Source organism: Panicum virgatum, chromosome 3K (assembly GCF_016808335.1).
Source record: "Panicum virgatum strain AP13 chromosome 3K, P.virgatum_v5, whole genome shotgun sequence".
NCBI classification, from domain to species: Eukaryota; Viridiplantae; Streptophyta; class Magnoliopsida; order Poales; family Poaceae; genus Panicum; species Panicum virgatum.
The window spans coordinates 25388650-25413098 of NC_053138.1; the positions used below are offsets into that span (position 1 = coordinate 25388650).

At 44.6% G+C, this 24449-nt stretch overlaps 3 protein-coding genes and 1 long non-coding RNA gene across 7 annotated transcripts; 1 reads left to right on the forward strand and 3 right to left on the reverse strand.

Moving 5' to 3' along the window:
* Positions 1–558: 558 nt before the first annotated feature.
* On the reverse strand, positions 559–4896 carry LOC120698626 (DEAD-box ATP-dependent RNA helicase 17). Its single transcript, XM_039982321.1, has 10 exons — positions 4583–4896; positions 4066–4138; positions 3871–3980; positions 3138–3281; positions 2944–3052; positions 2485–2849; positions 2322–2395; positions 1883–2187; positions 1295–1541; positions 559–1097 (listed from the first exon to the last, which is right to left on the reverse strand). The coding sequence occupies exons 1-10, from the start codon at positions 4710–4712 to the stop codon at positions 849–851; spliced, it is 1806 nt and encodes a 601-aa protein (XP_039838255.1). The 5' UTR covers positions 4713–4896; the 3' UTR covers positions 559–848.
* Positions 4897–12629: 7733 nt separating this feature from the next.
* LOC120698627 (NAC domain-containing protein 96-like) lies at positions 12630–16840 on the forward strand. 2 transcript variants are annotated; one of them, XR_005684963.1, is made up of 7 exons: positions 12630–12756; positions 13513–14315; positions 14438–14715; positions 15126–15617; positions 15755–16214; positions 16298–16455; positions 16625–16840. XR_005684963.1 is itself a non-coding variant. In XM_039982322.1 (6 exons), the coding sequence occupies exons 2-5, from the start codon at positions 14159–14161 to the stop codon at positions 16193–16195; spliced, it is 1368 nt and encodes a 455-aa protein (XP_039838256.1). In that variant the 5' UTR covers positions 12630–12756; positions 13513–14158; the 3' UTR covers positions 16196–16214; positions 16298–16840. The 2 variants fall into 2 exon arrangements, 1 of the variants encoding a protein (XP_039838256.1); XM_039982322.1 differs by having other exon boundaries at positions 16298–16840.
* Positions 16841–17325: 485 nt separating this feature from the next.
* Positions 17326–19572, reverse strand: LOC120698628 (putative clathrin assembly protein At1g03050). Its single transcript, XM_039982323.1, has 2 exons — positions 18642–19572; positions 17326–18557 (listed from the first exon to the last, which is right to left on the reverse strand). The coding sequence occupies exons 1-2, from the start codon at positions 19384–19386 to the stop codon at positions 17452–17454; spliced, it is 1851 nt and encodes a 616-aa protein (XP_039838257.1). The 5' UTR covers positions 19387–19572; the 3' UTR covers positions 17326–17451.
* Positions 19573–21905: 2333 nt separating this feature from the next.
* LOC120698629 lies at positions 21906–24384 on the reverse strand. 3 transcript variants are annotated; one of them, XR_005684966.1, is made up of 5 exons: positions 23491–24384; positions 23284–23334; positions 22599–22749; positions 22431–22497; positions 21906–22336 (listed from the first exon to the last, which is right to left on the reverse strand). It is a non-coding gene; the product is annotated as an uncharacterized LOC120698629 (long non-coding RNA). The 3 variants fall into 3 exon arrangements; XR_005684965.1 differs by having other exon boundaries at positions 23284–24377; XR_005684964.1 differs by having other exon boundaries at positions 22599–24377.
* Between the last annotated feature and the right edge of the window lie 65 nt (positions 24385–24449).

Below are 24449 nucleotides of genomic sequence, written 5' to 3' on the forward strand. Positions count from 1 at the left end.
GAAAAATACTGTTGGCTGGCTGGTGGCTGGAGCTGTATAAAAAGAAAATAATGTTGGCTAGCTGGAGAAACCAAACAGCGAACAGAGTGTTTGGAGGAACTAAACACAGCCCTTGCAGCCCGCCCGATCGGTGCAGACTTTGGGCTAGGGGAAGAATAGCCAGGTTACCTACCTGATCAGCATTGCAGCAAAAAAACTTTCCCCTTTGCTTTCGGGCTGTTTCCTGGAGATTTTGCTGGTGATCAAGTAGCAGTACGGTCAACCACCTAGAGATGAAAGGTATAGAATACCGTGAATAGTAGAGTATTATTGATGGAATTGAAAGTCAGAGATCGGCCGTGATGGGGGTCTACTAGTTTACTCTGACAGTGACACTGCAGGATTTATCTATGGGGACCGGGTTGCGTCATCGATGACCTAATTGCAGAGCAAACCGCACAGCTGGCTACCTGATTAGTTTGCCAACAATCCATTGGGCGCACACAACAACAATCAGGCTAATGGTTCTGATGGTTTCTGAACAAACCGTTTGTCAGCTGGTGAAAGTCAGGCGTGAGATTCTGCTAAGAAAACCTATGTGGGCACCAAAATAATACATAGTCTCATCTCAACAAACCTTGAGCATTTCTTGCTACTTGCCGCTTCCAAACCATATTCGCCAAAATGAAAATGCTACATTCAAACCATTATCCAAACATGGAATCTCACGATCAAAAAACAGCCCATGACAAGGCCCTACAGCCCTAGCCATGGTGTGCAAGTACCATCCGCGGCTGTTAGTTCCAAAACTGGTGCGGATCACATCATCCATGATCCAAGTCAAGCGACGCCATTTCAGATATGCAGGTTCACTTCTTGGAGGGGAGCTTTCTCCTCTTGGCAGGCTGTTCACGCTTCTGCTCCTTCTTCCTCTTCTTGAGCTGCACCTGGTGTGACCTTCCCACCAACGACGGCTGCTCCTTGAGCCCGAAGCTCCTCGCTACGTGCCCCAGGTGGAGCTTCTTCACCATGAAAATCTTCTTCAGTTCACCTCGGTGGGCAGTGTAGGCACGAACCCATGAACAGAAAGCGTCCCTGGCAAGCTTCTTTGTTGCATCCTGGAAAAGAATAAAGAATATCACAATGTTATTCACTGATATGTGATATCCATTGCTTAAAGCTTAGTTTACAGCATTCATAACAAGTAATCAGCAAAAGCTTTTCACATGTACACGTCTGCTCATCATTGAAGGGCGAAATATAATATTAGCCAAACAGTAACTTGAGGTAGAAGGAAAAAGAAAATATGCATTACCTCAGCGGCAACAAAACCCTCCAGCGATCTCTGCAGAGACATTATCCAAGGGTGCATGTCTAAAGATATCATCTTCCTTTTGTGAGGTTTCTGTCCATTTACAGGAAAACTATCCAAAACCTTTTGAAAGGGGTATTCTGTCAGTGATACACCATGTGACTCCAGATCTTTCAAGTAGTCAAGTTCAATAGATTGCAGAAACAGGAGAGCCTCCCCCTTTTCACCAATCCTTGCAGTTCTTCCAACCCTGTAATGAAGTGGATAGTGTTATTAAAACATAACTAGTAATGGCAAAGTAGAATGCTAACTATCTTTGTTGCTTATCAATTGGGTGTCTAGCATCTTCATAGGAAACTACAAAACAGAACAGCAAGTAACAATACACTGCACAACTGCATTAGTACAAGCAACCTGCTAGATAAAAGATACACTATGACAGCAGTGCAGTGAACACCAACAACATAATACAGATATGCAATAAGCAAGCAAAATGCAAGCACAAATTTTGTTCAGATTTAATACACAAAATTACAGAGATAATATATGAAAAACCTACAAGTGCATCAGACAAGGAGATGCTTCAGTTACCTGTGAACGTATTCAGAAGCCTCCCCTGGAGAATCATATTGTATGATGTACTTGACTTTTGGAAAGTCCAAGCCTCTAGCAGCAACATCGGTTGATACAAGAATTGCAGATTTCTCGGAACCAAAACCCAAAAATGACTTTTTGCGATCATCCTGCTCCATATTACCATGCAAACGGAACACTTTACAACTAAGAAACTTTTGCTTCTTATCCATATCAAGTTGTGGGCTAGAGCTCCATTCAAGCTGGCTGAGTACTGTGTGGTGGAAATCAACAGAGTCACAGGTTGACAAGAAAATAACAACCTGTAAAGAAAAACGTCAGCTAACTCATAATAGTTAGGAGTCTCGTGCTTCCAGGACCTGTCTGGCAAGTGAAACTTTAAGTCAAAAAATACAGTTCAGTGAAATTTAAACGCATGGCATAATATGCAACTCACCTTCTGAGAGATTTGTCTTTCAAATAGAGATTTGAGAATGGTAAGAAGAACTGCAAGCCTCGAGCCACATGAAACTAAATAAAGGCAAAGCTTTGTTAACCCACCTAAGTAACAAATGACAAGCATGAACTTTAATAGTTTAAAGCAAGAAATTTGTTGCCACCTTTAACGTATCTTTGGACCAATTGTGCAGGAAGCTTGAAATCATCAACTGCATTTTCCGATATATAATTTTTCTTTTCCAGTATCCCATCCTCCTCATCGTCAGATAATAGAGAAGTATGACTGTTCCCCAGCATGTTGGATTTCCCTGAGGGCTTCTTTTGATCATCAAGGCCAATCATCACTGGGTTCTTCAAACTAATTTTAGCCAGACGATTCACCTTCTCATTAAGAGTTGCAGATAAGAGAAGGTTTTGCCTTCGGATATGCTCCCCTTTATTTCTATTTTGATCGGGAGCACCATTCCTTGAACCCAAGTGCTCTAAAATATCCTCAACTGCTTTCCCAAAACCAAGTTCAAGAATGCTGCATCAATACAAACACAAGTTTGGTAAAAAATTGTGCTCACTGAACAAAAATCTTCTTCAGAAACCAAATGACAAGACTGATGCTATCAGACCTGTCAGCTTCATCAAAAACAATCCAGCGCAAATTTGAATAAACAAATGATGCAGTGTGCTGCAAATGGTCAAGAAGGCGCCCAGGGGTGGCAATGAGAATTGATATTCCTAGAAACGAATGTCCAGGGTCAACGCATGACATCACATAGAGGTACATTTGATTCAATAGAAAACTTTATCGAACAAGAGATACCTTTCCGCAGTCTTGCTTTCTCTTTTGCTCTATTCTCACCACCCATGACATACCCAGGGACAATCCAGTGAAAACGATGAACCAGCTGCTGAGCAATCCCATAAACCTGTAAGCATAACTCCCGCGTTGGCACGAGTACCAACGCTACCATCAAACAATTAATAATTAGTAATGTCAATCAGTAATAGGGGGCGTTGAGGGAAGAATTGGTCGGTACAATGTTTTATTCTTCATTCTACAGCACGAAGCAGATTTACTAGATAGGTCATAATTAGTAATGATCATGTGTCAGATGATTTCATCTGGTTATGTTTTAACATATTTTCTACTTGTCAACCTCATTAGAATAGCTGATACAGCTGAAATTGCATTGGAAATAACCATACACTTGAATCACATGAAGACAAGATTACCACTTCAATCAAAATAAAATCCACGATACATTAACAATTTAGTCTGCCAGACTTTTCACCAAGGTAACAACAAATGTAGCAGTGGCTTCGTTTTCTTCTCCAAACAAAGATGTAGAATACATGAACAATTTCTGCAGAAGATCATATAATAATAGAAAAACAGCACTTGGTGTAAGGTTATACAGAGAGGAAACAATGAGACCGGCTTTAATTGATAGACATTGAGATAAAGGGAGCGGACATATTCTGGGAAACTGGATTTATGCATAAAATGCAACACATGAACATAAAAAAGGTCCAAGTGCCCAACAAGCAATTACCAAAAGTTCCATGAGTTCTATCGACACGAGGCTCCCTCATCTGGAGAAGGTGAACAATGGGTGCAAGGTACGCAAGAGTTTTCCCAGTGCCAGTTGCAGCCTTCACTAGCCTGAAATTAGTAATGCAAACATTATTCCTTAATCTTTAAGAAAAAAAGGTGTTCGATCAATGACTTGTGATAAATTAGAGCATACATGTGCTGTCCAGACATGGCGACAGGAATTGCCTGAGCTTGAATTCGCGTCGGTGCTTGGAAACCCATCTTATCTAGATTAAAGAAATGAAACTAAATATTCATTCAGCAAACAGGAAAACGCACATCCTTTTTGCAGACTTTTGTTCATTTTGCTGGTCGTTATAGAACAGATAACCAGGGAGCAGCCATGTTTTATGCAGAATGCACTCGATAACATATAGAAACACTCTATTAGGGAACCAATTTCATCGAGCATGACTTCTGCGCTAATTCGATTAACATCCACAAAGGTAACTTGTTACTCCAATTTGTGCATAAAACTAGGAAAACGGGATTGTACCAAACTCGATTTGGCATTCAACAAATAAGAAATCGTAACGAAACTAATAACCAGAAACAGAAGTTGATGGTGCTAGGAGCAAGATTCACAACAGAACTCCCAAATCACAATTGAAACCAAGACAGGCGAGAGAGAGAGAAAAAAAAAGGAGAGTGAAGAAAAGATAGAGCGCGACCTTGAAGGTGGGCGCAGAGGGTAGGGTGGAGTCCGAGGTCGGCGAAGGAGCATGAAGCAAACAGCTCCTCTCTCCCCTCCTCCTGTGCCGCCGCCGGCGGCGGCGTCGGCTTGCCGAGCTTCTTGGGCATAACGGGGAGGAGCAGCGATGGAGAGGAGAGGATAGCGGCGACCGGGGAAGAGCTCGTCTAGACCTCGGGGGTGTGGTAGGGAGAGCGGCGGCGCAGATGGAGAGGGGAGCGAGCTCCCGCGGCAAGCCGGCTAGGTTTGCAGTGGCGCAGCCGCGGAGGTAGCAGACTGTGAATCTGAGAGTTTGAAGAAAATTTATTATTTGATACTGATAAAGTTGATATTTCCTTATTTAATATTAAAAAATTTCAATTTGACATTAGTTGAACTTTTATTCTCTATATATAATTGATACGTTCGTCAATTCCATCAGTTATCTCACTGAGCAGTAATTTGTGAACGTTCTCCTCTCTTTTCTTAGCTAAACAACTTTCAAATTATCTCCAAAATTTATGAAACTATTTCTAGGGATGTAACAAATGAAGATGCCCATTTGCAAAAAAAACACATATACAAAATTTAAAATATTATAATTAAGATTCACCAAAGTAGACTGTTCCAAAAATTATAAAAATACACATAATAATCCTATCATGGCATGAAATTCATCCATAAGTTACTTAGAGAACTTTGAAGGTATTTCAAAATTTTATTTTTTTCAGAAACTTTAAATGTGTTTTTATTAAATAAGTTCAAATTTTCTTTATAACTTATGATATAAATTATTTTATCCCACTAGGTATTTTTGCATAATTGTTGGTTGGTATATTTTTTGTATTTAGTGAATTTTAGTTTAAGACCTTAAATCATATACATTTATTTTTATACAACATGGGTTCATCTACTTCCATTGTATCCTTACAAAAAGTTTCATAAGTTTTGGAGGTTATTTGATAGTTGTTTTAGTCTAGAAAAAAGAGGAGAACACACACATGACTGTTCGTCTAAGTTAACTGACGGAGTGGATGGAAGTATCGAATGAGGAATGAAAGTTTAATTCAGTGTCAAATAGGTAGTTAAAAAATTTCAGTGTTAAATAAGAAAATATTAACTTTACTAGTGTCAAAGTTAAAATTTTCTCAAGTTTGAATGTGGTTCAATTTTTTTCAATTTTGTCTAAAGTTCTAGGTGAAGATATGTCGTAGTTGAGTAGTCGGTGGAATCCACATGAATTTCTCGAAAGTTGAAAAAATCGACTTTGTTGATAGTGTATTTGTTAGCTTCTCCTTTGCGTTTGGAGTAGATGGATTCAACATTTTGCTGTAGATCTTGTCTTTGCTTTTGTTGAAGGAGTATGATGCCCAGTCCACGAGTTGTACCAGGAATCGCCGCTGGCCGGTAGTGTCACGACCCCAAATGTAAAAACATGCTTAACATTTAAATAACATCATCAATACATAATGGAGCATCATGTGCATGTGAGTATTTGTTTGAAATTTAAATTGATGCTTGTTTGAATGAATGCTTGTGAAGAAAGTTTAAATTTTTCTGCACAACTTGGCCCCAAAAATTTTATTCAAATACTAGATTTCAAATGTGGATTTAAAAATATTTTTGCAGAATTTTGTGACCTTTCAACAGAGACACAAAATTCTAGGAAATTTCAAAAGTAGTCTCTTTGTTCTTTTTGTTGCGACCAAATTACATAAGCTTTTCGAGTGATTCCTCATATATTGTGTTCTTGGTGATTTTATCTATCTCTTGTAAAAATTTGGTGAATTTTTGAGCCCAAGAACATCTCTGTTTTGAATTTCAAACTTGTTTTCTTTATTTTTCTCGCCCGGGCCCACCCGTCAGCCTCCTCCTCTCCTTTTCCCTGCTCTGCTTCGGCGCGCCGCATGCGTCGCCACGCCGCCGGCCAACCTCGCGCCACGCCGGCGGCCAACCTCGCGCCACGCGCCGGCCATCCTCGCGAGTCGTGCCACCCTCTCGCTCTCTCCTCGCCTTAAAGCCCGTCCCCGGCCTTATCCTCCGCGACCCCCTCAAACCTTAGCTCCAAAACCGCCATTGCCGCGCCACCCCTGAGCTCCGTCGCCGCCGCGATTCGCCGTCTCCGGTGAGCGCCGCCTCGATTCCTCGCATAGGAAGCTTCCCCTCATCGTCCTCCTTCGATTCCCCTCCTCACTCGGCCCCTTCCCTCACCGCGCAGGGCCGCCGCGGCCCAACGCCGTCGCGCCGCCCGTCCGTCACCGCTTCCCATCCGCGCCGCCGCCAGTGAGGTTCACCGCCTCCTCCTCTTCGCCATGCGTGCCTCCCCCGGCCTGCTCCAGCCTCGCCTCGCCGCGCCCCCTCGCGCCGCCGCCGCCGTCGCCGCACGTGCGCGCGCGTGTCGCGCGGCGCGCACGCTGTGGTCGCGCCCACGCGCGGGTCAAGATGAGTGCCTTGCCTTGACCCCGGCTGGATGGGCCGCTGGCTAGTGGGCCCAGCCTGTCGGCCTCTGGGCTGGCCAGACCCGGGTGGATCTAGCAATTTTGCTAGGGCTTCATTAGGTTTTATTTGTCTGCAAAATTGAAAAATGCGTAGAAAATTCTATAGACCTCAGAAAAATGCGAAACTTGTTTTGTTGGGTTAGTATCGCTCAGATCTACTTAGGAAAAATAATGTTTTGTATGTTACTTTGCTGTAGATTTATCTATAGTTTTATCTTGGAAAAGTGAGTTTAATGCTTATTTATTTGTGTATTGCTCTAAAAATTTCAAACTAAATTTTTTTAGTCTCCTTGTGAGGTGTAGTTTCTAGTGGTGCAACTTTTTCACATGCTTCCTTGCTTTTTATCAAAGTTTTAGCTTGTTTTATTATGCTTTATCTGAAAATGGTTTAATATAGAACTTTTTTCTGGAAAGTAAGAAAATAGTAAAACTAGTTTTTTAGCTTTTTTCATGCCTAGTATCTTTGGTAATTTTCTTGGATTTTTTAGCTAAGTTTTCATGCCTTTTCCGATTTATCTTGTTTTGAATAGCTAAAAACTAATATATTTATGTTTAATTATAGGAAAAATATTTTGCTACAAAACTAATTTTCTTGGGTTCCTTGCAATGTCCTCTTCATTCTCAATTTTATTACATGATTTATTCTTGATGTATAAGTTCATTTCCTAATTCTTGCTCTAGCTTGCTCGTTCGTGTTTGCCTAGTGATCGTTTGTCGTCGCTTGGGTTACGTCTGTGCATCAACGCATGTGTTGAGTTCATGTGTCTTTGCATAGTGCTTCATCCATGTTTCACTTGTAGCATGTCATTTCCATGTCACCGCATCATACTAATTCATACGCATCTCTTCATGCATTCTAGTGACCGAACTGTCGGAGGTCGAACCCGTAGAGCTCGCCGAGTCCGTTGTGTCTGAACCCGGAGTCCAGTTCACGGTCGAGCCCGAAGCTAGCCAAAGCTTGTAAAGGAAGTTTGAACCCACCTATATCGAACTTGTAATATTAAGTGTGTAAAATTGCTCTTTGTGGATCATCGGCAATGTCGTGCTTGTATAACGGTACGTGTGCTTAATCATGGGCATGTGGCAAACACGTACCGGGACTACCGGGTTTGTTCTCGTTCCAGGTGAATTGTGTTGGTTAAATGCCTCTAAGGTGTGGATTAGCACGTGGCGTGTCGAGCGACGGACACGTGCTAGCCCTCATCTTAAAGGATTAATCAATAATTTCACATAAACCGAGGGCAAATTGGACGGTTCTCACAACGGGTATCAGAGTTGAGGTTCCATGAAGTGAATCTAAACTAGGGTATATAGAGTATGTATACAACATCCTTACCGTACGCCTTCGCTTTCGTTGGAGAAGTCCAACGTATAGTTCACGAGCCGCACGAAGGGTGTCGCCGCCTACCTGCGGCTTCTCATCACGCTTGGGGAGGACAAATTCCACTCCCTCGTCGTGTCCTCATCTTCGCTTCCATCGAAGGAGTCCGGCATCTGGTTCATGAGACGCATGCGACGCTTGCAGATGAATAATCTTCCTTTGGTACGTTGTATAAACTTAATCAAAGTTGGAAAATTTAGATTAACAGAAATATAAAACAAAAAATAATTGCAGTGGAAGCAAATGCACTTAAAAGTCTATACTATAAAAGTTAAAACAATTAAAAACAATTCTCACCCAAAGTGGACCACCCTTACCCCTCACAGATGGCCCCATACCGCAGGTCCCAAGATGGTGGATAGATGAAAACAGCTATTTCTAAAATGTTTTCACTTAAAACTTCCAACTTTTCTCACCATAGCTCTCCTATGTACCCACCGTACCCACCTATTGATCTCACATGGAAAGCCAATTAGCTAGGAATTTATCCACGCGCCTCAATTGGCTGCCTCACGTGATTGATTTGCAAGCAAGGAAACATATGCACGGACGAAGAGATAGAGAGAGGAATGCAGGCGTGTGCTGCAAATTGAAAGGAAAATAGAGGGAGAGAAAGGAAACTTGCATGATTTGCATGCAAAAAAATAGGAAAGTAATAATCTTGCGTGCCCATAACTTTTTTCATACAACACGAATTCGGAAAGGAAATAATTGGCCAATCAATCCTGCGAATCAACTATCCATATGTTGCTTCTCTGTTTTGCATGACTCCGTGACTATAAATACCTACACAACGATCCATGGTTCACACAAAAAAAAAATAGAGCAACTCACATAATGGACTTCCTAATGGTCTCATCAGACATTCGTGGTGCCCTTTCATTGCTGCATGGATCTCTCGTGAAGTTGATGGCGGTTGTAGCTTCCGTCGGTCCGGTGACCCCGAGTTGCATGTCTGAAACACTTGCCACAAGGGAGATCTGTATCAAAGACTCGAGGTTTGGCTTTATAGCTATCACTTTGTTTGTGTATTTTTCTTCTACTATATTCTACTATTCTATTTATAAACAGTAAAATAATGTGTTGTTTGTGTAGTGGTATTGGATTCGTACGTCTATTGGCTGACTACAATCAGGTTGATGGCAACTCATTCCTTGAAAGTTGAAGCCGATCTCCAGAACAACTTTATGGGGATCACTGGAGTACGTGTCAACCGTGATAGAGGTACGTATCTGAATAATATTAATTCCAGCACACTCACGGTCAAATTATGTTGTTTTCTTAAAGGTTTATATTATAGCTCACGAAATAGCTTCTTTTTGTTCAGGTAGCTTTGAGCAGTGCGAGAGCACCGCTGGCCTCTGTTTGTTTGAAAGTCACCCAAATCCAATGATAAAGACACTCGTAGGTGATGTAAATTATTAGTTTATAATTGTTGATTGATAATGTCTCGGCTTTATTGTAGTATAGATATATAGATATAGGTATAGATAGATAGATATGTGTACCATTAATGTATTTATTATGGATTTTTTCAGATGTTAGACGGGAGTTGCGTACGGACTTTATGATGCACGATGGCGTTAAACGTGCCATTGCCGAACATGCTGATAAGACAAAGAAGCTACATTGTACACGTGAGTGCGCAATGATGAGGAGATACAGCCCCCGCTCCATAACTGATGTATACGAGCTCATGATCAATGGCAACCGTATGAATCGCGTTGATAGTTAGCTCCCTAATAAAATAAGAAGTCCGTCATAGTATGACGGCAATTAGAGTTAGCTCCCAATAGTATGGAGAATTGTTATCTGTGGACAAGTGTCTTCCTTTCCTGGACTTTGTTTGCTTAATTATTTGGTTATAATAAAATAAGAAGTCCTTCATAGTACTTTGATTTTGGTCCTCGCTGCCGGTTCGAAATTCCGAAACATGCTGTACGTGTGGCTGTGGATTTGGGTCGGATTCTGTGGTTCGACACATTTTTTTGGACATGTACCCCCTCAATTCGTTACTTTTTGGATGTCTTCTTTACAAATTTACTATTTCTTTAACTTGTTTGTTCCCTCGCCAAGCGAACCATTTAAGTTTCCTTCATATTACTTTGCAAAGTAGATACTGATTGATTGAATATTCAGATACCCACATCCGAAAAGGCTTCTTTCTATGTTGTCCGACCACGATTGTTTACCTGATGCTGTCTCTTCTGGAAAAATTCAGCAAGCAAACAGAGGTGAACAGTCGGGTGCTCTGAAATTATACAGATAGAAATAGAGATGGGCAAATAGCCAATAAGTATGCCTCTTCATATGCGTTTCTTCTTATATGCATGTTAGTTGCATGCTTGCATTGCATGAGCAAGCAAATTCAACATGCAAATAATGAGCAAACAAATAGAAAAAGTGCGGCTGCTTGATGCTAATCTATGTCCAAAATAAATTTACTATTTGGTCCTCTAAACTATATATGAGACGTGTCATACAAATTAAGGACAATACCTTCAGATCATTCTGAAATGCACAAATCCTATTGGTTAAGTATACCTGAACTTAATTCCTTTGACTATTTTCTATTGCTATCTTTAAACTTAATTATATGGTTATTGCTATCAGCATGTTTGGGCAACCTCAAGTGCTCTCAAAACAGTCATCAGTCAAACATCTTCCACTAGAATTGCTCACTGGATTAATTATAATTTTGAATCAGATGGACATCATTATAGTACCAATAACCTTTATTCTTAGGATTTAGTATGGTATCATTTCAGGTTCATATAGTTCAGTAACAAGGTAAGGATTCTAATTTGGTAACTGATTCTTTTTTTTTGGTCATGTAGATTAACCACCACATAGGTGATTCTTTTTTTATCGTGAATATTTGATCGGTTGAAGCAATGGATGACCGTCAACCATTTGGAGGTACCACAAATAACTTGATGAATAGCCGTAAGCCACAATCACAGGATCATCCTGATAACCAAGCTGTGGAAAATGGTAACTTTGTTCATCATGTGATCTTGTTATAACCGTTTCATTTTAATTTTGCACACAATTCATAAACCACAATATTTTGTTGAGTGTGAATCAATTTTGGATCCAACTTTGCTTTTGTTATATCAATTTTGAGTCTTATATCATTTTTTAATATAATATAATTATTTTTTAAACATATGAGAATTTAAATATATTGTTCTTTAAACACGTGTCTGTGGCACGTGCATCTCCACTAGTGTGAAAACAATGCTAATATGCATAGCTTCTTTTTTAAGCATAGCTTATTTTTGGACGGTGCTACTATCACGTGTAAATATTTTTTGCAATTTTATTTTAGGTATATATTTGTATATTCCATAAAAGATCAATTAGATCCTTGTCCAATCATATTATTGAAAGAAATTAATGAATTTAAGGCTGCAATATTGTAATAGAGAACAAGGAGTACTTTGAGTATGTGTGCCGCGTTGAGAATTCGATCTACTCCCTCTGTCCCTTATTAAACGCTTATTAAACGCCGCTTTGGGTTTTCGTGCCACAAGTTTGACTAGATTTATAGAAAATGTGTGCAACATTTGTATCTCCAAGTAAATTTGTTAAAAAACTAGATTTAAAGATCTATCAATTGATATCAATTATATATCATAAATATTAATATTATTTTATATAAAATTAATCAAAATTATTTCTCGGGAAGAGAGAACGACAGTTATTTAAGGACGAAGAGAGTAGGTTGCTAGATTCTCTCAGAAGAAATCTAATCTAACATTTAATTCTATAAATTCGCTGCATGGTAAATTTTATAGCAAAGAATTAAAATAGCAATAATAATGGTAGAAACAGTGATATAGTAATAATAGTAGAAACAGTGATATAAGATTCACGGTCTAGGATCATAACATATTTAACCCTGAATTTCCATATTTTTTAAACCCCTCACGGTGCAGGGTGGAATCGTAAAACCCCAGGACACGGCGGCTGGGTCCCTGTGTGGAAATTTGGCAACCACGGTCGCGTACTGGCGTGCTGGGGAAGTTTCCACGAAGTCGCGCAACGCGGCGGGGGTTGGGAGCAAAGGAATAAGAAAAACCATCTGGGCCCACTCGCCAGTCTCCCGGCCCAACTCCACACTCCCCGCTTTTATAATGACCCCTTCCACAGCCGCGCGATTCCCCACCCCCCCCCCCCCCCCCCCCCCACACAAACAATCCGCGCACCTCACCTCCATTGACCAGACGGCGGCGCTCACCTCCTCCTCCTCGGTCCTCCCAATCGGCCTGCTGGCTTCCCTTCCTCTTCCCCGTAAGCCCCTCCGATCCCCCTTCCTCATCGTCTGCTGCGCCGATCTATACGATTTTGGGACTTCCTCGGCAGATTAGATCTGGATTGGTATCGACTGGGGTTGGATTTGGGCGCGGGTAATCTGGGTAGGGAATTCAGAAGTTTGGGTGGTTAGTACGCCGATTTCGCGGCTGGGTGTGTATCGGATTTGTTTCGCCTTCGATGGATTGAGGGTGGGCAGTTGGGGTTGCGAATTAGGGTTGCGTTTGATCGATTCGGTCCCTGATTTGGGCTGCATGGGATTGATCGGATTGGATCTCGCATGTCTTGATGCTGTTTAGGATTTCGTTGATTGGGGTGCTGGTTTGTGTAGCGGTGACTTGTATCCTGGTTGATAGCAGTTTGGGGACGAATTATGGGGTTTGGTTTGATCGTTGACTCATTGGTTTACCTGAATTTAGCTTATTCCCTCCCGAATGTTATGGTGAATATGCTTGTAAAAGTTTGATTGGTGGTGGATTAGACGCATCTATCTGCTGATGTGACAATTACTTAGATGACACTTGTCTGGGTTGTCTGAGCTTTTGAATCAGCTGTCTATTGGCATGGTATATTTTTGAATATGCTCTACTGTACTGTCTAAGGTTGATGTAAGGTGGCAATCACAGCATCTAGTCATGAAACAAATTATTCTTTTTCGAGTCTTGTGTCAGCAAAAATTGTACGGTCCTTAAATGATTCTTCTATGTATTTATCTATCATGATGCCTTTGTGCAGGATACTGATCCTCGTCACTCATGTCTGCTGAACTCGCCGGAGGACACCCTTATTTCCTCTCGTGCTACTTCTGGTTCATATACTGCATAAAATTCCGAGATTTCACTTGATACAAGTGGAACACCAGGAGTTTTGTGCTAATACTTCCTACCATGTGAATCAGTTGTAGCTGGTGAATTTGGCAAGACTCAAGTTCTCTCATCTAAGTTCAGAAACATCCTTCGGTTGAGTGCTTGGTCTCCTGCTTCCCTTGAGTCTTGCCAACCGTAGTTTTCCTCAACAATCTCGCTCTGTGACTGGACCACCATCTCTTTTGGTCTTGTCATCTCGCTCTGTGACTTGACCAACCATCTCTCTTGGTCTTGTCAATCTCGTGACACTTCCTTCCGAAGGCTTGTCTTGAGGTTGGATTGTCCTGCTCTCCGCTCAAACAGTCTTTTGAAGTCCCTTGCTGCATTCTGCGCTCATATTTGGAAGCAGCTCTCTTCCGCACTGCTTCGCTGATTTGTGCGCTTGGATTCACTTGTCTGTGCACTCAAGCCTTTTCTTCCTGGTCAACTAGCGATCTCCTAGAAGCATTTCTGCTTTTGTTTTGAGATCTATCTATATTCCTGTTGGTGCTAAAGGCAAGACAGGCACTAGGGTGATGGCGCAAACTAGCCTGCCTCCTGGTTTTCGTTTCCACCCAACAGATGTTGAGCTCGTTTCCTACTACTTGAAGAGGAAGATTATGGGAAAGAAACTTATTGTTGATGCTATTTCAGAGGTTGATCTGTACAAGTTTCCTCCATGGGACCTTCCTGGTAATCCATTTGCTTTATCTTTTAACTTTCTATATAAACTGGTGTTCAAATAAGTAGAATATTTTGATGATACTTGTGGAACTTTTTTGTTCAATTAATTTGATGTAAATTTTTGTGTGCAGACAAGTCTTCTCTTCGAAGCAAAGATCTTGAATGGTTCTTCTTTTGCCCTCGTGACAAGAAATATCCTAATGGGTCTAGGACAAACCGTGCCACTCCAAATGGTTACTGGAAGACTAGTGGAAAAGATAGAACAATTATTCTTAACTCTCGCATTGTTGGGATGAAGAAAACATTGATATTTCATGAAGGCAAGGCCCCTAAAGGTGACAGAACTGATTGGGTGATGTATGAATACAAAATGGAAGATGAGGAGTTGGTTTCTGCTGGTTTCTCAAAGGTAATGCTAAATGCCTTGATGCTTTCTAGTTTAATAATACAGTCAATCAGTTTTGTAAAATGTTAAGCCGTAAATGATTCTTTGTTATGTTCTCTGTATGCTAAACAAGCCCATTTGTTAAATGATTCTCATTGATATGTTGTGTCACAATATGTCTGCTCCTGTGTATGAATGTTATGTGAAAAGTCAAGCAAATTCAATTTATTGGTTGTTATGTTTAAGTTGCGCCCATGTCTCCTGAAATAATTGTGCATTCTGCAATGAAGAGTGGTCAAACAGTGAGAAAAGAACCATTGATATGCTATTCTGAGCTTATATCCCTGTTAACTGATTGGATAGCTTATCCAATACATTCCACGAGTCAATTATGGTACCATACTGAATAATATTTTTTCCTTGTTCTATTCCAGGATGCTTTTGTTCTCTGCAAAATTTTCAAGAAAAGTGGCCTTGGTCCAAGGATTGGGGAGCAGTATGGGGCACCATTTAACGAAGCAGAATGGGATAATGCAGAAGCAGAAACATCTATGCTTCCTTTGATGACCTCTTCAGAGGTAGTGAACCCAACAGAGGGCCCACACGCTCAATATGCTGTCCCTGCAGGTACTGCTTGCGAACCGCCTCTACAGAATACATCTGTTGCTTGTGCTGGAGAGGAATCATCATTTGATCGTGGCACTGCAACTACTTCTGTCGAGGACTTAACATTTGGCTATGCTATTGCTGGCTCTGCTATCCAAGATATACCTGCTCACCAGTCTGTAGATGGTGTGGTTTCTGGGATCAACATGTCCAATGGGGTCAACGATGTGTACAGTCCTCATGATTGTGATGGATTTCTTTTGGAGGAGCTGTCTAGATTTCTGAATGATTCTCCTCTTCGTGACACTACTCTTGGAGAGGTATAAATCAATATATATAATTTTGTTCATCATTTACTAGTTTCCTTAGCAACACATCTTTTCTATGCTTCTGCTTAAAAAATTCTTAAAGTTTTTTTCCTTGTTTTTCAACTAATCAGCTTTCACTTCCTTTGCAGAGCTCTGGTCTTCCACCAATGTCTGAAGCTGAGGCTCACGCTTTTGAAGTCAACACTTTTGGCCCCTACAATGAATTGTCAGTGATTGCTGGGTTAGAAGACGTGCCAAACAACTTTAGTGCCAGCAATGTGGCCGCCACAAATTACATGGCCCTGCCGCCTGATAGAGAACTTTCTACTGATGATTTTATAGAACTGAATGATCTCCTTGCTTCTGATCCAAGCTTCCCCAGTGAATTTCCTGCACAAAACAGTCAATTTATTCAGTATCCTCCAGCTCAGCCCACTTACAATGGACATTACGATGTAGCTGCTCTGCCAGGTCCTGTGGAACCAACAATGCCAAGCATTTTCAATGTTTTTCCTCCTGATAATGGCAGCTTCACTGCAGATGAGGCAGCCAACTTCTCGTACCCAACCATGCAGTACCCATTCCCATGATTGGTCTGCAAGTGTCAAGGTAAAAGTAGTTGTCAAGCCTTTTGCCTGTTATTGCCTCCTTGGATCCTGTTTTAACTAGCTTGGGGCTGTTGCAACGTGCAGTTATCTGATGCTGGTGCAACTCTTAATCCACCATGGGTGTCTGGAAAGACTTCTTTCTCATGAAAGTCTGCTGCCCTTCTGAACCAAGCCATTCTTGGCTAGTGTCGATCGCAAGCACAGTGCTGGATCAGACTTAATTGGCTACTGCATGCTCCCAAGTGCAGCGGTAGAGCCTACCGTCTGTAACCGGAAGGTCCCAGGTTCGAGCCCCGGTCTCTGCACATTTGTGTGGGTAAGGCTTGGGGCTTAAAAGACAACCCTTCTCCAGACCCCGCGCAGTGTGGGAAGCCTACGGCACTGGGTACGCCCCTTTTTTTATGCTCCCAAGTCCCAACTGGTTGAGCTGATTGCCAAGCTCGGCTTTTCTGCTGAGGATGAATAAGTACTTGGCATGTAAATCTTTGCTTATGTTATCTGTGTGTATTCGCTTCCTGCTTGGTTGCCCTCCTTTAAGAAGAAATTTCTGTCAAAACTAGTGTGGATGTCGAGAATATTCGAACCATTGTTAATAATTGCAATATCTCTTGAGTTGGTGGTTGCTTTGCTGGTTGCTCTCTGCACTATGTTCCTAAGTTCCATTATGAGTTATAAAAAAAAACTCCATTCTGAGCATATCATCTGGATTATTGTTTGCTCATGCACTTTTTTATCTGCTGTTTCAAGTGCATGCTTTCTTCCAGATTACTACTCGTATATCTTTAGCTAGATGGGCGACTATGCTATTTGATTCCACTAAACTTCCTAAAACTTTTTCTGATTCTGATTTCTCTGATTCTAATGATTTTCTTGATTGCTTAAACAACATCGGAAAAGAGAAGAATGGAAGTGAGTACAACTGGATAGTCCTCCAATGGATAATTGTAGCTGTAGCCTCCATTAGGCAGGATCTGCTGCTGCTCCAAAGGCCCTTTGCCCTTGCATGCAACCCTTGCCGTATTGCTACCACGTTATCGCTCCGGCGTCAGAAGCGGCTGCTTCGTATGCATATCAGCTTTGTTGAACAGAAGAGACGAGACAGGCTCCAACACTGCACTGTGATTCCTCTATTTCGAAATCAGTGTCTGATAACTCTGCAAATTCTAACGATTTTCGCGACCGCTTCAACATTTGCAACATCGTAAACAGAACAATGGAAGTGAGTACAACTGGATGGTCTAACAGGTCCTATGATACCCTGGGTAACTGTAGCCTCCATGAGGCAGGATCTGCTGCTGCTGTTGCGGCCGCTGCTCCAGCATTGCCAAGGCCCCCTGCCCTTGCATGCCATTCTTCCCGTATTGCTGCCACAACATCTGCTCCTGCGTCAGAAGCTGCTGCTTCGTATGCATGTCGGACATCTGAACGTACGTCGGCGGCGGCAACATCGCCGACGCCGCGAAAGGGTCCGCGCCGGCGCCGGCCGCGCCGCCGCCGATGGCTCCAGGAGGCGCCGGCAGCGCCAGCATCGGCGCCCCCGGTGGCCGCAACGCCACGCTGCTCGCGCTGCCGGAGAACGTCAGCGCGCTGGCCGTGGCGTGGCTGTACATCCCGTCCAGCATCAACATGTTGAGGCCGCCCCCGAGCTCGGCGCGCTGGCTCGCCAGCGCGCTCGCCGATTGGACCAGCGCGGTCTCCCAGTCCGCCGCCGAGTGGTCGAACGCGTCGGCTTTCGGTGCCGCGCCGGCCGGGTCGCCGTCGAACAGCGCCAGCGCCAGCTGCTGCCCGTGCTCCTCGGCGGGCATGGCGTCCGCCTTCAGGTTCAGGAAGTCGGCCTCCCCGTCGACCGGGTCGGCCACGATGAGGAGTGCCTCTGGCTCGGCTTGCGCCGGCGTGTCCTCCTCTTGCGCCTCGGCCGGCGGCTCCTCGGGCGCCGGAAGGGCCTTGGTCGTCGGCTGCTCTTCGACGAGGACCGGCTCTGGGGTTGTCGCCGGCTCCGGCGACGGCGGCGGGAGCCCCTGCTGCGCCGCCGCGGCGTGCCTGTCGCGGATGAACTCGTCCATGAACTCGAGCTTCTTGTGCGTGACGACCTCGACCTCCGGGACGTCAGAGTGGCGGCACACGCAGGCGTCCTTGCACCACGAGTAGAAGGCATCGAGCTCCTCCGTCTGCTTGGCGAGGCTGCAGAAGAGGGCGTGCACGCGCTCGCAGTCGGCGGTTTCCATCTCCGCGAACTGCTCGATGAGCGCGGCCATCACCTCCGTGAGCTCGCAGTAGAGCTGCACGCTCTCCTTCACCAGCGGGTAGAGCGACACCGCCACCACCCGGTTCGTCCTCGCCGCGCCTGCGACGAGCGAGTCCCTCGACGGTGAGCGAAATGCTGCCAATGCACGGTGGCGCCATTGCCGACACGACATGGTTCACTCACCTACGGGGCGGCAAGCGATGAAGCGGTCGAGAAGGTGGTGCAGCTGGCTGGCCTTGATGAGCAGCTGATCGACCGTCATCTCGCTCGCCGGCGGGTCCCTGGTGACGAGCGCCAGCGCCCTGTCCGCGCCCTCGACCACGTCCGCCGCCGCGTCGTCCTGCTGCCTCCCGTTGTAGGCGAGGTCGCAGGCGTAGCGGTTCCCGGGGGACGCGTACATCTCCTCGCGGAGCGACCTGGGCCCGCGCGGGGCGGCGGCGCCGCCGTGCCTGCCCTGCATCCAGTGCTCGAGGCGGTCGTCGAGGTAGGCGGCGTAGGTGCGAACGAAGGCGGAGAAGTCCCAGGCGCCGGCGCGGGAGCGGTCGCAGAAGTCGAACATGTTGAGCATCCGCGTCCCGCGCCGCGTGGCGTAGAACACCTCCTGCTCGAACGCCGGGTCGCCGTCGGCAAGGACGCGGTGAACGATGACCAGCGTCTTGAGCGCGACGGCCCAGCTCCGGGTGCGGCCGAGGCGGCGCGACAGCGTGGCCACGCAGTTGCCGACGTACACGCGGGAGAGGCAGGTGAGCGCCAGGATCTCCCGGATGTGGCGCTCGTCGGCCGGGAACGACTCGCTGTGGCTGGTGGCCCGGACGATGGCCACGTCCAGGTCCGCCTCCACGGTGCCGCCGCTGCCGACCTTGGCGAGGCCGATGCTCGTCTGGTCCTTCACCGCGCCCAGCGCCTGGCGCAGCTTGCTCGGCGCCATGGTTTCGCTTTGCCTGCCTCGATTGATCGCTCGCCAAGGATTCTTGCGCGCGCTTGGTCGGGTCGTACGGGAGAATGGACGTGCGGTGCTGGCGTTTGAGGCGGAGCGCGCCGCGGGGGGATGGCAGATTGGCAGGGCGCGCGCGAGGAAAGCGGATGGCAAGCAACCCAGGACGCCCGAGCCGAGGGAGGAGGAGCCGTAGAGGGGTTGACCTTTTGGCACGTCACAGCAGGGCAGCATGCAGGCCGGGATGAATGGTTGACTGACGACTCGTCTTGCCTCTTTTTTTTTTTTAAATGAATCTTTGTTACTCAGCAGTCAGCACTTGTCAAAGGAAATCCAAGACAAATAATTCCTTCTAAACTGAAACTTGGGCTTCTTTTAGTGGGCTTTTTATCTGGGCTCAATTCCATCGTTTTTTATGTTTTTTTGAAACAAGTTTTTGAATTTTTTTAGTGCTGAAGAAGTCAAGAACGTGATCTAGTCTAGCCTTTTAGTTTTCTTGGCCTTTCTTCCATTTGGTTTGGGCGAGGTCGCAGTTGTTGATTAATGGTGTATTTCCATGGTCCCATAAGCTACACCCCTTATTTTTTTTAAAAAAATAGAAGTGCACGAGAATAATGCATTGTATGCATTCTATATTGAACAACGAATTGTAAGATTTACTCTATAATAAAGTTGTGGTTTGATTTAATTGAAAGCCGATGGTTTTCCTAAAAGAGACCATGAGAAAGGATCAAGGCAGCGGGTTGATTTTATGAAGCCCTGGTTCAGAAGCCTCTGGATTTCCAGATTATAGAATCCAAAATCCAGATCGCTTCCAAACAGGTCGGATTCTGGTGTAGATTTGAGAAGCAAGATTGCTGAAGCCGAGTATCTTCCACCAAATTTTAGATGGTGAAAATACTGTTTTGCCCATGGTGATTCTAGAAAGATTACGCCAATATGCCACCTCCCTTGATCCATCATCTTCCGGCACGTACAGGCTAAATCTCCTCCCTTCCAACTCCGATTTCCAACCTTTTCTACCTACTCCCGACTATCCGAGACCCTCCCATCCCAGGGCAGACTAGGCCCCACTCCTCCCCGGTGGCAGGCGTACTAGATTTTTCAACCACCTTTCGTCGCTTGCAGCTGAGAGGGTGCTCGCGGCCGCCCGCAGCAGAGGAGGTCCCTGTCGTGGTCTGCTCAGCTTTGGCGAGGCTCCGCTTTCAGGTGTGGACCCAGTGTGGGCGCCCCTCCCCGCCGCGGCCGTTGGTCCTAGTCAGCACGCGGTGGCAGAGGCGCTCAAGGCCGACTGCGGTGAAGGCACTTGGCAGAGGCGCTCGAGGCCGACTGCGGCGAAGGCACTTGCGGCTGTCCCTAGGAGCACGCGGCGGCGGAGGGAGAAGCAGCAGATGGTGTTGCTGGCGCGGTCAAGCGCAGGCTCTTGGCCGTCACCACGCGCCGCGACAGCGGGGAGCGCATGGACGCCATGGCGAGGGAGGCTTCCGGACTCGTTGGGAATGGGAAGGGCGATGGTTGTTTATATCGGGAAGGGCGACGGTTGTTTATCTGAACATCCGTTCGATCTGTATCCAACGGCAGCTAAAAAAATTTATGTTGTGGCCCAATGTCAGCTCGGGGGATAACCTAGCTTTCAATTGTTAAAATAAATATAAGAGTACTTTGCGCGCGCCTTGGCGCGCCCGTAGTCACTTTAATAATATAATGATAATATCATTAGCTCTACAAAGTCATATCTCTAGCCATGAGAGGTGAAACAATTTTTGAAAAAGTATAGGTAGTAAATAACAGTCCGTTATTAGCACCTCCTTAAATATGTAAGACTAGGGAGAAGCGACGAAAATCAACGACAAAGAGCTAAAGAGAGCAAATGTACACCTAAAGTTTGTAGTCTAAAACATCACTAAAATCTGTTACTAATCACAGTTAATACTGCAAACAAATAATTGCAGGAGCACCTGCTTGTGACTAATATATAACAATAAGAAATGGAAAAGCTTGTTATGACTAAAATGTAATACAAATGGAAGCCATTATCAAACATTCTCTTCAGTGGCAACAGATGCAAACACATAGCAGAAGCTTACAAGGGGTTCAGGTTAATATTACAAAGAAAACTACAAAGGGGATCAAGCTGTATCCAATAAAGAAATTTCAATTAGACATTCTGGATGTTTATTAGGACAAAAGTTGTCACCTTAAAACTGAGGTTTAGTATGTCATATAAATTAACCTATTAAAGCAACTAAATCTTGCAAATTCACATTGATACTATAACATTTGTAGGATACTACAATCGATGAAGAGGAATGTTCAAGAAAATTCATAATCCGAATCAACATTGATGTGCTTAATTTTTATCTGGTATTAAGTCCATTCTTGTTCTTCTATATTCTTACTATAGAACTTTGTTGGAGTAGCAGCGTCTAGAGGTTGTGCTGTTGTAGACAACAATCAGAAAGAGAATTTATTTATGTTTGCATTTATCTAAATTCATTCAGGTGGAGCGAAGGTATTTAAAGAGTATAGTATATGTAATCAAAGACAGTTTAGTTTACAGGACATGTAAGTTTACGACAATACGTGTTTTCAACGGAGATTAATGGACCATTGTGCTTAGGCAAAGAATTCTAGCACAATGGTACTTGATTATAGTGGTTGGTTATGAACGAATGTCACCACCACTAGGTGCTTGATGTGAAAAGCAAAATTAAAGCTTTCTAAAAATATGCTTCTTTTGCCTTTCTATCTAATTAGAAGCTAAACAACAGGGCATAGAATGTAACCTCATCTTGTATTAGCCAATGGAGCTAACAGAAGCATGTACAAATCAACTAAAAGCAAAAGTAGATCAACACAAATGTATAGCCTTGAAAGGACACGACACATATGTAGCCTGATTCGAGCAACCTTGTCGCCACTGTGAAACTTGTACCCCATAAACCTATAACATTTTTGAATAATAGTCACCAAACACAGTTTTCCAAAAAGAATATGCTAAGAAGCATTCACATGTATAAAAAGAAGGCTCCGAATACCTTGATTTTTTATGACTCTGAAAAGTCTCAATTTAGCAGTGTTAAGTTGAATTCCGAACTGAAATTCCTGCATCTTGCACACAGATATAGTGAGACCAAATGTCCAGAAAAATCTATTCACTCAACCGTGAAAAAGCTACAATTGTTTTGCAAAATTGCTTTACCAACCATTTACCGAAAACTTCATGACCAATTTTCAAGCCACGAAAGAGCAAGTTGATCTCCTCCATTTTAGTCAGACATTGTATGTCTTATTAGTGCCACAGATTTGGGGGATCCTATTGTATCAGTGGACAGCAACGAGCATGAATTGCAGGTCCTGCACTCACAGGGTCAAGAATTTGATAGTTGGATCTGCTAAGATAATGCACACCTCAGGCACCATTTCATGTAATTCTGCTGTTTATTATTAGCCAGTCATTAGTATGACCAAAACATAGCAAATGGATACATGCTATTGTTACAACATAGGGCAAAGAGACCATTCAAAGGAACAGATGCTGAGTAAGCTTGATCAATGATCTATCATCAAGGTAACTATTTCATACGTTACATTTTCACTCTATCAGTGAATCCCACTATTACACCCAGCTTTTTTTTATATAGATGAAGCACTTTAACATGAGGGCCCAGTTTGTGTACAATATTAAAAAAAATGTAAGTCCAGTAAAAGTTGATGCTGGAACTTAACTGACGAATTAGCATGTGTAAACTGTTTGCAAAATATGCTGGGCAACACTTATATCATTGGTCCATTTGTGCAACCGAAATAGTAGTAAATAACAACGCAGCAACCATTATAGATGAGGAAAAAAAAATGATCCATCCAAGAATGCAGTAGAGGTCCACTTACATGGCATTTCCCTGTTGTGTTCTGATCAAAGGTTCACTTAGTGGCTTTTTCCTGTTAGTGAAACTGAACATGAGAAGATGCATCTCTGAGATCATCAACAGCTAGAGATGATCGTTTAGGCAAGTAAATAATTCACATGAAATCCAAGTACAGATTTGCAAAATGAAAATAGAGATTAGACACATTTTCTGCAGAGCCTCCAGCTACCTTTACTGATGAAATGTAGGTTTGGAACTACTCTCACATAGGCATTTCAGCGAACACATGACATGCACTTGCGATTGTAGGATGGCATCTGGGGCCACTCTCCTCCTGTCAACCACGCTGCCATTCCTGAATCCTGAATCGCCCAGCCCAGCCGCTGCCATCCCTGGATCGCCCAGCCCAGCCACCACCATCACTGTGCCTAGGCAAGCACCAAAACGTCACACCGCCGATGTTCTGGAAGGCGTGCGAGCAACTTACGCTAGGAAGAGGATACATGGACTCGAGTGAACCCTGGAGCCTTCTATGCTAGTTAAGCGCAGGAGGCGGCGGCGCAGCGCAGAGCTTTGCGTGCAGGCAGCGAGCGAGGGCGGTGCATTAGCAGGAGGCGCCGACGGAGCCCAGGTCCGCAATAATCTCTCCCCCTTGATGAGCGTGGCGTGGCCGGAGCGTGGCGGCACGACGGCGCGCGGTGGCCCGGCGGGAGGCGCGGCGGATCGATGTGGCTGCCGGCGGGCAGCTCGACGCTGCGGCTCAACCTCCTCCGTTCTCCTGATTCGCGGCCGCCGGACAGCGCGTGGGTGCGAGCTGCACATCAAGACCACAGCCACCGGGCCGCAGCCGCTGGCTACCGGGCCTATCGAGGCCTCCGCCGCATTTCAGGCGTTGCCCCGTAGTCCAGGTTGTGGCTGCGGCGGCGGGGCGGGCTGCGGACGGCGCGCAGAGGCCGGCGACCAGCGGCTGTAGCGGCCAGCGACTCGCGAGTGTCGGGGCCGCTGTAGGCTAGGGACTCGCGAGCTTCAGGGGCGGCTGCATCGGCCCTCCCTGCGACGGGAGCGCTCGAGAAGGTTCCAGCAAATGGGAGTACTTGGGGAGGGCAATGTGCGGGACAAAAGCTGCACTTCCGATCGTTCGATGGCTATCGCGTGGTGCACAGTTTTTTTTTTTTTTTTTTTTTTTTT